At 40.6% G+C, this 12808-nt stretch overlaps 1 protein-coding gene across 1 annotated transcript; it reads left to right on the top strand.

Annotated features, from left to right (window-relative positions):
* Positions 1-6245: 6245 nt before the first annotated feature.
* RLN1 (relaxin 1) lies at positions 6246-11153 on the top strand. The gene is made up of 2 exons (XM_077759457.1): positions 6246-6578; positions 10707-11153. The coding sequence occupies exons 1-2, from the start codon at positions 6251-6253 to the stop codon at positions 11048-11050; spliced, it is 672 nt and encodes a 223-aa protein (XP_077615583.1). The 5' UTR covers positions 6246-6250; the 3' UTR covers positions 11051-11153.
* The last annotated feature ends 1655 nt before the right edge of the window (positions 11154-12808 follow it).

The raw sequence follows: 12808 nt of genomic DNA, 5'->3' as shown, positions 1-12808 counted from the left end.
TTCCACTTGGGCCTAACTGTGGGCCTCTGTTTCAGTTTTTTTTTTTTCTTTTTTCTCTTTCCCTATAGCCAGGTTCATTGTTTGTTAATTGCTTTCTTCCTTTTCTTTCTTTCTTTCTCCCTCTCCCTTTTTTGGTTGGCTACTAAATATAATTTGGTGTCAGGGGGTGTCCTCTCCACCCTGTGCTTATTTATATCTTCCCCCAGGGGCTCAAATCAATATTATCAGGCTCAGGGGCCACCGGCATGGCAATGTTTGCTTTACAGGGTTTAAAGAAGTTTAAATTAACTCCTTTTCTGTGCCACAGGGATGCCACAAGTGTTTTTCCCTGTAATCCTGAGGATCAGAATCTTTGTTGTGACAATAGCATAGGAAGCAGCAGCAGTAAGAGTAGAGATATTTAAGGGTCCTGCTGTGCTGTCTGCTATTGGATATATGAATCATAAGCTACCCATTGGCTTTCTTTTCTGCATCTCTCTCTCTCTGTACAATTTCTTCCCAAAACTTTCATATTTCTTTTTTTTAAATATAACGTATTGTCAAGACAGCTAACATACAGCGTACACAGTGTGCTCTTGGCTTCAGGAGTAGACTCCCATGATTCATCACTTACATACAACACCCAGTGCTCATCCCAAAAAGTGCCCTCCTCAATGCCCATCACCATATTCCCCTCTCCCCCACCCTCCATCAACCCTCAGTTTGTTCTCTGTATTTAAAATTTTCATATTTCTAACTGAAGAAAGTCATAGCTTTTAGTTTTTGTCTTGATCCAATCACCCATAGCACAGACCTTCTGGGTGGTTATGGGAAAAGTTAAAAGACCAGCAGCTGGTCCCCCACTTCTCCCCCAGGGAATGTCTGTCATTCTCCCTATGGTCAAGGTCCACATACAACAAGGTCTTTGGTCTATAGCTTAGGTGGAAGCCATCAAGTTCCATGACTGTCAGATTAGCCCCTTGATATGCTAGCAACGAGCAGCACTAAGCAAAACCCAGGTATACTAGCTTGGGATTTTGCATTAGAAGGGCATTGACTTACTTCTCTGGTATTTTGGCAGGAGCTCGCACCAAATGCTCCTTCACCTTTTCTTTTCTCATTAGCACCTGGCCACAGGCCTGCAACTGGGTGCCATGCTTAATTCTCCCCAGGATGGTGGTCTCCTTCTTTTCCACAAAACTCACAGAAAGCCAACTCTGAGCCTGTCCCAGGAGTGCATGATCACAACAATATCCACATGGCTGCCCCTAAGCTGATGATCACCAGGCTAGATGCAGTGACTGCACTGTTCTAGCTGGACCCTTGGTAAGTGGGACTCGAGATAATCAGTTAAAGTTAGTTTTCTCCGCCTTTACAGGTGAGATGCTCAGAGACCACCTGCCAAACACAGGCCAAACCCAAAAACACGTTAAGCTGTGGTATATAGTAAATTAACAACAATTCTTGTCTTGGGGACAAGAGCATTTTAGGGTGGGCAGAAATGGCAATACCGACAAAGGCAAAAAGTATGCCCAAAACACAAGCATGCAGCAACTGGCAGTTCTGTCTCAGGGGGCCTTTGCCACATCATGATGGAACCAGTTAGTTAGCCAAGAGGAGTTAGTTAAAGCTGACTAGGTACCCTTGGTCATAAATGGGCCACTTTGTTTATGACCCACATGTTTTAATTACCTCCTATTCACCCCATTGGTGAAGGAGGAAATTCTGCCCCAAGGTTACAGGGATGACCACATACAACATTCGACACCTATCACCAGACGGCTGAGACTGGCAGTTTATTGGTCGCACATACTCATGGCGTACGGTAGGAGGACACTGCATGCCATGCAAGGCTAAGTGGGAGCTGCACTCAGAACAGAGTGAACAGCTGGGGGCTGTATGAGGCAGGCCTATAGCAGCAAGAGGGTGAGGTAGTGAGGTAAAGCTAGAATTGCTACAGGAGGATGTGACTGGCTTCTCTAATTCCAGGAGTTGGCAGGAAAATGAAACCGACTACGGAGGGATGTATGAGAACTGTGTCTGGTCCTCATGAAGAGAGCCGCTTGGCTAGGAGAGCCAGCCTCCACTACGGGAGCAGTGTGTGGCAGGAGACTTGTAGTTAGGCCATTTAAGTCCCTCCGTGCTTCACCAGGTATCAAGGCAGCATAGAATGTTGGGCCTTAATTTTTTGCGCCAATATATTAACATTTACGGCGATCAATACAACTAGCATGTTTGGGGGCCTATTATTGAGTGCCTACTGTATGACAAGCATGTATCACCAGTGAACAAAACTAAGATCCCTGTTCACAAGAAGTATGAAGTATCCATCTACTGGCATAATTCTTTCTCAGCATTCCCTTAGGACATATATTGTTTGAGTAGAAATAGGAAAATACTGAAGTTATTTATCTTTTCTAATCTCTTAGAAAATTTTAGAGATTTCCCAAAGTTTTGCTGATAAGAGAACTTTCTGGAGATCCTAATTTCCCTTCATTTTTTGTTTCAGTTTTCTTGATAAAGCAGCATAACCTGAAGTGAAAGCACAAATATCTAGAGTAGCTCCAAGGATGCTTATGAGACATAAAGTCAGCACTGAATGCTGATCAATACTCTTGAAAAAATACTAGGGTTTACCTCTCCTTCTTCCACAGATCCCAGTGAAATGATGGAACAATTATACACAAACAGATCTGATGCAGCACTGATTATCATGGGAAATGAGCGGAAATGTCGTCTGCTATTGACACATTAGAGAATACAATGAGATTTTCAAGATAGAAAATTGGTAGAAAAAGATTAATGGTAAAATATAAAAGAGCAGAGTCTCATGCCTTTAGAAAAGTGAGTTCTCTTAGAACCACAGGCTGACCCTAACTGGATAGAGTGCAGGCAGGAGACCATGAGCAAGGGAACTCAAGAAGGGGCTGTAGAACCTCAGAGGCTGTCTGCCACCTGGGACAAAGTTCTGTGAAATAGAGATCCAACCCAGAAGAACAAGGGCAGCACCTGGGAAATTTACAACCTGGACAGGACAAGGATGCAGCCCCCAGACACAAAAACCAATTCCACAGAAAGTGCCCTGGTCCAAGTCCCTCACCACCACTTCCACAAAATCCCTGGAAGCAGGTCTCCTGGTCCCAGAATCTACAGTCACTGCTTCTTATTAGATGACTGGTTTTTAAGAGGCACAAAAATAATCTGTGGTAAGCACTCAAATGATTACTTCAGTCTTTAACTATCTATCTCAAGTGCTGCTAATATATGCCTAAAACCCTCATGAGAAACTAATGAATGTAAGCTTAATTAATTTCTTATATAAAAAAGCACTCTGCTTATACATGTATTTATCAATTAGGATTGTGTTCTCTGTAAATAACAGAAGACCCTGTAACAGTGACTTTAAACAAGCCAGGGAATCACCCGTTTAGAGCTGAACCATGTCGGCAGGCTCTTTCCTTTCTGGAGCTGTGCTTAGCATGCAAGCCTTCCTCCTTCTGCTGCGGAAACTCATGGTCCCAACATGGCTGCTGCACCTCTGGATCAGTGTCCACTTTGGGCAGGAAAAGAAAGGAACAGAAAAAGGCTTAGTGTCTAGATCAGAAAAGCAAAGGCTTGGCCAGAAACTTCCACTGTTTGCTTATATTGTACTGACCAGAATTGTGTCACATGGACCCTGCTACCTGCAAGAGACATCTGGAAATTGTTTCTACAATTCAACAACCTTGAGAATCAATCTATAGTTTCGCTTACCGCTTTGTACCTACAATCAAAGGCATTCGTGTGTATCTATTAACCTTCACCATGCAGATTAATTCCAACTGGAGCTGGATGCAGCAGAACCGGAGAAAGGGGGCTTTGGAGTCCAGAAGACACCGGCAGGAAGGAAGCCCAGCTTCAGCACTTAGCAGATGTGTGAATGGCATACATTTAGTTTTTCTCTTTTAAAAGGTTTCTTTGGACTTTCTTGTTTTTTGTTTTAACAACATGAAAGAAATGCCTTTTAGCTGTGCCTACAAAAGGCTGTGAATCCCACTTTTGTCTGTTACTCTTTTTTTTTTTTTTTTTTTATATGTTTTATTTATTTCTAGGAGAGAGAGAGAGAGAGACAGCATGAGCAGGGGAGGGTCAGAGAGAGAGGGAGTCACAGACTCCGAAACAGGCTCCAGGCTCCGAGCTGGCAGTCAGCACAGAGCCCGATGCGGGGCTCGAACCCACGAACCGCGAGATCATGACCTGAGCGAAAGTCGGACGCTTAACCGACTAAGCCACCCAGGCGCCCCTGTCTGTTACTCTTAACAGTAGGGTAAGCCCACATCTGCCAAGTTGTACAAGTTAGGTGTCTACTCAACTTGCTTCCTCTCCCTATAAAACAGGAGAATGGCCCTTTCGCTGGACAACTGCAAGGACTCTATAGGACAACATAGATAAAGTAAAAATGCCCCTGCCAACGGAAAGAAAACCAGTCTCAAAGTAAGCTAGCAAATGCTTCTATCTGTTGTTTTACTGAAGACAAGAGCCAAGGATACAGTTTTCAGATCACTTTGCGGGACTGCCCCAAAGCTTATTAGACACAGGGGACTCTGCTTGCAAAAGAAGGATGTGTGTGCTTGCAAGCAGTTCTCCAAGTCACAAGGAAAAAGACAAGTCACAAGGTAGAATCTGTTATGTTTGTAACAATTAAGGTTTTTTGATTTCCACACAGACATGTGAAAGACCCTTAGGTCATCTTTATACATGTTTCTATCATATCTGATTGCTTAAAAATTTTGCTTGCATGCCTCTGCTTAACTGGTCTTCTGGTTCTTCCTGTATTTAATTGTTCCTTGAGGTCATCTGAGATGGTCACAGGAAGCTGGTATCAGTCACCTACTACGTTTTTAATGCACTCCATCCCCACCAACCCTGCCCCTCCCCAGAAATTTACATTTACACAAGCAATTACTTTTGAGGGCAGCCTTACAAATGGATTTTTTTTTTGCAATGATTGTGAACCCACAAAAAAACCCTTCAAACCTCAGTTTTGAGAAGCCTCTCCCAAACTGCTTGTTTTAGCAGAAACCTATGTAAAAGCACTACCTCTGACCATCTCATAGCTTTGACCAGGGCTGGGGTGTGTGTGTTTGTTTGTTTTTTTTTATTATACAATGCTTAGCATTTGACCAATGCCAAGTGGGTCCTGTTGAAATTAGCAGCAATCTAGAAATCAGAATTATTCTATCCCAGAGCTGTATCTGTAACTGATTGTTGAGTTAGTACTTTAACTCAAAGCTATCCTAACTTCCTCCTGGTATCTAGTTTAACTGGTAGAACTGAGGTAATCTGAATACATTGTGAACACAAGGAAATAAATTATTGAAAAAATGAACCTATTTACACTTAAAAGTTACTATCCATTTGAAAGAATATTGAATGAGCATATTACCTCAAACTGTTAAACTTGAAGCTGTTAAAAATTACTTCGCTATATACAGTAAACATAAAATACAGTAAAAAAAAAAAAAGACATGATTTCTGTGCTGTAACCTGTATTATCAAAATATTCTTTCTAGAATTGTGGGATTATTTTTGTTCGTGTGTGTGTGTGTGTGTGTGTTCACCAGTCTCTAGTGATATAGAAAACAATACGATCTAAAATTAAAATATTCAAGTAACTGGTTATAATAAGACTGTCAAGAAAAGTCAGTAGAGAAAGTGCACTGTAAACTTAAGATATTGTACAGGCTTAAAGTGATGCATTGAGAATTTTAATGTTTTTAACCAGGATTTAGAAAAAAGTCATCAGATCTCTCTTTTGTTAGTAATGTATTCTTCATTCATTATATCTTTATGGATTGATATACCAGACACTAGTCTAATTAACTTCTTTAGATTAGGTTATGCAACAAATGGTCATACTGGAAAACTGAATTGCCAGAATATAGGTGATTTCAATTTTATTTTTCTTGATATAATTTAGTGTAAGGGCCATGCATAACTTTATAATAAAGGAAAAGTTCAAATCTTAACTAACTTTACCTAAGTATACAAAATAGTTTAAGGGTAAAAAAAAACAAAAATATATGCAGCTGCAAAAGATCCAAGAACCGAAAGATGGACAAATGGAGGAAAGTTGAGAAGAGTAAACAGAGAGAGGGTGGGGTGGGATGGGGGTGGGGGTGAAAGGGGGAATTTCAAGGAGGTGGGTGTGGAAAAGGGAGGGACTTGGACCACTGACTCAGGTCTAAGTGGTTGCCCAGGGTTATAAAAGCTTAGTTGAACCTGGCCAGGGATGCAGCCTCAAAGTCCAGCATTGGAACACAGGCAGAGACCGGCAGGCGACAGCGGCTGCAGCTCTAGCGGAAAACAAACGCCCAGCGCAGCAACGGTCTGGTCCAAGATGCTGCGTCTGTTCTTGTCCCACCTGCTAGGGCTCTGCCTGCTACTGATCCTATGTGCCAGAGAGATCCCAGCTCAGAAGACCGCATTGTTAAGGGTATGCGGCCGCGAGTATGTCCGCCTGCAAATCCAGATCTGCGGCTCGGTCCGCTGGGGAAAAAGGAATCAACAATACCACCGGGAATCTCGGGAATCTCGGCAAATACCCTCCGCACTCTTAGGTGAGTTCTTTGGCCCCCGCCGCTCCCTACTCCCCATTGGCTGTTCGGGCTGCCAATCGACCGTTCTAAGGACACCCGCCCTGGCTGTCCGGAACACAGTGGCTTCCCGCGCTTAGCCCTGACTCTGAGGCTGCTGATGCCCAAAAGTTCGGAGTTTTCTCTTGCAATGTGCTTTTCTAGTAAGGTCTCACCAGGGATCTCACCCGAGGGAGTGAAAGCAGCGGGAACAGCAGAAGCCTGTCCTGAGAGGCACTTGGTGCCCTTCACCTCCTGCCAGTCAGGATGATTGGGATGGGGAAAAGGGGGAGCCACAGAGGAGGTTCGGTTGGCCAAAGACTCGCTGGAGGAGGGGGCGCATCTGGGTTGGACACCAGTCAAGTCCGTAGGGCATATAGCAGAGAGTCAAGTGTGCGCTGGACTGGTTTGAGTGTCACAGGGCATGGGACTTAACTCGGAGACCACTGCTAGGGTCCTCCAGTGCTAAATACGAAGGGTCTTCTTAACAATCTCCTTTGCAAAAAAGCTAGACTGTGGCCCACACCATCAAAAATCTTTTAACTTCACCTAAGGGGGAGAGTCTGGCCTCCCACCCTCTTTCCACTGGGCCGTTTAGTTCATTTGAGAGTAGAGCATGTGACTCTTGATCTTGGAGTTGTATGTTTGAGGCCACCTTGGTGAATTTAAAAATTTTTTATGGTATTCTATGTCACAAATCTACTATATATATTACCATTCTTAGTGGACATTTAGGTTGTTTCCAAATTGTTACCTAAACATGATTTTCTGAGCACAGTTATATATAGCTATTTGGCCAAATTTCTGTTTCTGTAGCAGAGTATTGTGATTTTAAAGTATTTTCAAAGAACTGTCTTTATTGCTGCTCAATACATAATTTAACCAGAAATAACCTAACAAAATATTGCCTGCAAGTGAAGATCAAGAAAAATGCTTAAATTACTAGTTAAGAACCATTTTGGAAGTATATATCAATCAAAATAATTTGTGATTCATGAGCTTAAAACCTCTATTGTTAGTTTTTGTTTTGTACTATTAAATTGTTAACTAGCCATTTTTTAGCACTGTGTATGCAGAAATAACACTCATTGCACCCCTTTCAAAAAATAAGAGACATTTTTAACTAGAAGAGGTGTATGTTAGTAATTTTAGTCCAAAATACAGTAATTAAGAGGGGGCCTTGGTCGCTCAGTTGGTTAGGCATCCGACTTCAGCTCAGGTCATGATCTTGAAGTTTGTGAGTTTGAGCCTTCAGATTCTGTGTCTCCCTCTCTCTCTGCCCATCTCCTGCTTGTGTTCTGTCTCTCTTTCTCTCTCAAAAATAAATAAACATTTTTTTAAAAAGAGATGTTTATATGAATTCAGGTCAATTCGAATATTATCTTTTACTTAGCTTGAGAAGGTAAAGCTGTTGATTGCAAAATGTTTCAAAATAAGTTAAAAAATAATTTTAATAAAAGGCAAAAATAGACAAGTGGAACTACATCAAACTAAAAACCTGCTGCACAGCAAAGGAAATAATCAGAGTGAAAAGGCAGCTTAAGGATTAGGAGAAAATATTTGCAAATCATATATCTGGTAAGGGTTTAATTTCCAACATATATAAGGAACTTCTACAATTCAATAGCAAAAAAGGTAATAATCCAATTAAAAAATGGGCTGAAGACTTGAATAGACATTTTTGCACAGAAGACATACAAGGGCCAACATATAAGAAAAGAAGCTTAATACCACTAATCATCAGGGAGCTGGAAATCAAAATGACAACGATATCACTTCACAGCTGTCAGGATAGCTGTTATCAAAAAAAAAAGGACAAGAATTATTGAGGATGTGGAAATACTAATACCCTTGTATACTGTTCGTGGGAAGGCAAAGCAAAATGCTGCACACTATGGGAAACACTGTGGAGATGCCTCAAAAAAAAAAAAAAAAAGAATTCCCATAAGATGCGGCGGCAACTCCACATCTACATATTCATCTAAAACAAATGAAATCAGAATTTTGAAGAGATACCACTCCCACATTCATTGCAGCATTACTCACAACAGTCAAGATGTGAAAAAGAACACCAAAAAATACAGCCTATGAATAAACACAATATAAACTACAATTGTTTTGCCTAATTCATTAACTGGCATTAAGTATATGGAAAGTTAACTAAAGTTACTATTAGCTTTTCTCTGTATTCAATAAGGCCCCAACTAGAGAGGGTTTAAGTCTGAGCAAGGAGAGCAAGAGTGAATTTAACTTAGGGTATCTTACTGAAGGAAAATGAAAAAGCTTCTGACTACCAAAAAAATGGTACAAATTCTCATCTGTCAGGTTTGATATAAATTAGAATGAGCATTAGGGGGAAAGATAAAATACTAGAGTTTGTTTTCTTTCCCTTGAAAACTCCCAACTGTTTAAGTTTGTATTGGCTGAAAGGAGAGTATGGAGACCCTTGCTAGAGAACTCACAGGAAAGGGGCCAGCCTCAGAAGCATTCATGCCTGGGTGAGAGAGTGGTTACCCAGAAATCTACAGTCCATGCTTAGATTTATATATCTTGGCTTCACTGTTTCCACAGTTTCAACAGTAACGCTTTATTAATAAGCTGAAAAGTACAGAAGGACAGCAAGAAGCGCTACAGGTTTACACAATAAACTTCATCTCTTTCTACGTCTCATGTTAAAAACTCTCAAAGTTGTGTAAATGGAATAGGTAAGGTTAGGAGAGAGTCTACATGACTGAGACTTTTTTGAGAGCAGGAAATATGTTTTCTTTTTATTGCTATCTCTTACCTGGCAGTCCAAGAGACATGGAAACAGTCAATGCATGTTCAACTGATCTAAATGGGCATCAAGAAGGAAAACACCAAGGGTGCCTGGGTGGCTGTTGGGTTATGTGTCTGACCTCGGCTCAGGTCATGATCTCAGAGTTCATGAGTTGAAGCCCTGTGTCGGGCTCTCTGCTGACAGCTCAGAGCCTAGAGTCTGCTTCAGGTTCTGTGTCTCCGTCTCTGCCCCTCCCCTGCTCTCTCTCTCTTTCTCGCTCGCTCTCTCTTTCAAAAATAATAAGCATTTGGGGCGCCTGGGTGGCTTAGTCGGTTAGGCGTCCGACTTTTGCTTGGGTCATGATCTCGCGGTTCGTGGGTTCGGGCCCCGCGTCGGGCTCTGTGCTGACTGCCAGCTCAGAGCCTGGAGCCTGTTTCAGTCTGTGACTCCCTCTCTCTCTGACCCTCCCCTGCTCACGCTGTCTCTCTCTCTCTCCTAGAAATAAATAAAAAAACATTAAAAAAAAATAATAAGCATTAACAAAATAAAAATTTTTAAAAAGGAAGACATCAGCTAGTTCCTGCAGGTTCCCAGTCCAAGTTCCAACCTTCATACTCGCCCATCCTGGAATGTGTTTACGAACAGGCTCCCTTAACATGCAGAACTTGCATGACCCATAACATGTAACAAAACGTCATACAAGTACATTAGTACACACAGCACAACAGACACCAATTGCTTCTTAAGGTCACTGATATTCTGGTTAGTGTTCTTTTAACTCATTTCTCTATTAAATGTAAAATACTACTGATTTGGAGTAAATACTCTGGAGAAAAGAAATTGTTAAATAGATGTATGAGGGATGTCAGAGACCGATATCTCCTGATTCTTACATCAGAGCAGTGAAAATTCTGCCTTTTTAACTTTATCCTGAAGCAGTAATCTGCCACTATGGAATGTTTGACAGGATTACTATAATAACTCAGAAGTTAGTAACAGAAGAAAATTACTCAGGTAAGAAAAATTCATCTCGAGTCAAACTGAGTGTTTTCAATGACCAAGATGACTTCAGAAATGTCAGGGGGAGTAAAAAAACTATGATAAAAGCATTAAGGGGACATGAAGAAAGACAGACACAAGGTCTGTGGAGTAAAGCAGAATCTTAGTAATGCTGTCGTAATTTAAGCTGCCCAACTATAATACGCTAAATTGCTTCATCATGATACTTGCTGACTCTGTTTTGATGTTTAATTCTATTAAGACAATGCTTTCCTTTATGCCTAAGCAAAATTTTATTGTTTTCCTGATGTTCCTTGAGTATTTTTCACTCCGTCGACTTTTTTTTTTTAATTTAGAAATCGCGTCCTCCTCCTCCTCCTCCATCAATGATGCAGAAACCTCGAAAAGGATGTTGGAATCCATTCCTAATTTGCCACAAGAGCTGAGGGCAACACTGTCTGAGAAGGAGCTGTCATTCAGAGAGCTACAACCTGCATTGGAAAGTTCTAATCTTAACTTGGCAGTATTGGGGAATAGAATTCTTGATGGACAAAACCGCGTTGAAGACCAAAATCTTTCAGAATTAGGTAGCTTAAGCTTAGAATCACATTACCGCAAAAAGAGAAGGGACTATATAAGTTATAGTGACAAGTGTTGTCACCAAGGTTGTACCAGGGAAGAGCTTTTGGATTTATGCTGAGATGAAAGTGTTGTGTATTCCATCTCCCATTCACATGTGTTCCTAATGACACCCACTAATGATTCTGTCACCCCACTGATTATTAAAACATGAGAAATCATTATTTCGTGTTTGGGTTTTTCATTTGGTGTATAACAAAATATTCCTTGCATTATTAGAGTCTGTGCTAATAATAACTTTTTATTCCAAAAATATTTTTGCCTTTTAAGTTAATGGTAATCAAACTGGGTTATTGCTTTTTTAATGCTATTAACTTAAAATAACATTATCATTTTTAAAAATGTTTATTTATTTTTGAGAAAGACACACAGCATGAGCAGGGGAGGGGCAGACAGAGAGAGAGGGAGACAGGCTCCGAAGCAGGATCCAGGCTCTAGCTGGCAGCACAGAGCCTGACGTGATGCTCAAACCCATGGGCTGTGAGATCATGACCTGAGCCTAAGTCGGCCACTCAACCGACGGAGCCACCCAGGCGCCACACAATCTTTATCATTTTAACCATATACAATGACTCAAAAAAATGTTAATACATAGCTTAGTAAAACATTATGCTTTGCATTAGTGAATAAGGATAAGCCTATTTTTAAAATGTGCACTTGATAAATTTGTACTTGATAATCTATCACCCACTCTTTTTCCTCTAGACCTAATGCCCAAATGTTATTTCACTACCTAATATTAAACAAATTATTTTAATAGCAAAAGAGATAAAAATAAGAAATAACTCAATTTATACAGTGCCTAACAGTAGGTACACAAAATGGACCAAAACGTTTTTACTGATAATTAAACTCAGATCAGATACATAGAGTCACAAAACTTGGACTTTTCTAATAGATTTTAAAAGATGTTTGTGTCTTCTTGAACTATTCATTGCAAACAATCAGATTGGATACTAAATCCATTTAATTTAGTTGGAGCCATATAAACTCAAGTATCTTTCAAACTAGGGTTCTTCTAATTCTACCATCTAAGACATTAAAAGTAAATTATTTTTGGGGCGCCTGGGTGGCTTAGTCGGTTAAGCGTCCGACTTTCGCTTAGGTCATGATCTCGCAGTTCGTGGGTTCAAGCCCCGCGTCGGGCTCTGTGCTGACTGCCAGCTCAGAGCCTGGAGCCTGTTTCAGTCTGTGACTCCCTCTCTCTCTGACCCTCCCCTGCTCATGCTGTCTCTCTCTCTCTCTCCTAGAAATAAATAAAAAAATTAAAAAATAAAATAAAATAAAATAAAATAAAATAAAAGTAAATTATTTTTAAGGAGAAAACTGAACCGATATACACAAGAGAAGGAAAAACTGAGTGTCATATATTACAGAAGAACTTATTTAGCAAGGGAACAAGCTTTATGTTCACTCTTTGAGAATTTACAAACCATTTCTATAACAAAATAACTGTGAAATGATATGAAAATTTGTTAGAATAGTAAGTTAACAAACATCTTAGTATTTAGCCAGTTTCTCTGACTTACATATGCATACACTTCAGGCAGCATTTACAGAAAAGTGCACTTAAATAGCAAGTTACTCTCTATCAAATATCTGTAAACAGAATTTAAAAATTTCTCCCAAATTTTAAATCTCCACAATGGTTAATCATAATGAGATTATTAAGTCCTGACCAAGGCTACCTTGTAAAACTTCATAAACAGCTGCAGAACCTCAGAGGCTATAAGCCACCTTTGACAAAGCCAGGAAGAATGCTATCTGAAATAGGAAGTCCTACAAAGGAGAGAAGGGCAGTACCCAGGAAATTTCCAGC

This window comes from Crocuta crocuta, unplaced genomic scaffold (genome assembly GCF_008692635.1).
Source record: "Crocuta crocuta isolate KB4526 unplaced genomic scaffold, BGI_CrCroc_1.0 scaffold41, whole genome shotgun sequence".
NCBI classification, from domain to species: Eukaryota; Metazoa; Chordata; class Mammalia; order Carnivora; family Hyaenidae; genus Crocuta; species Crocuta crocuta.
Note: the sequence above shows the minus strand (reverse complement) of the source record. Positions and strands in the feature narration are given on the sequence as shown.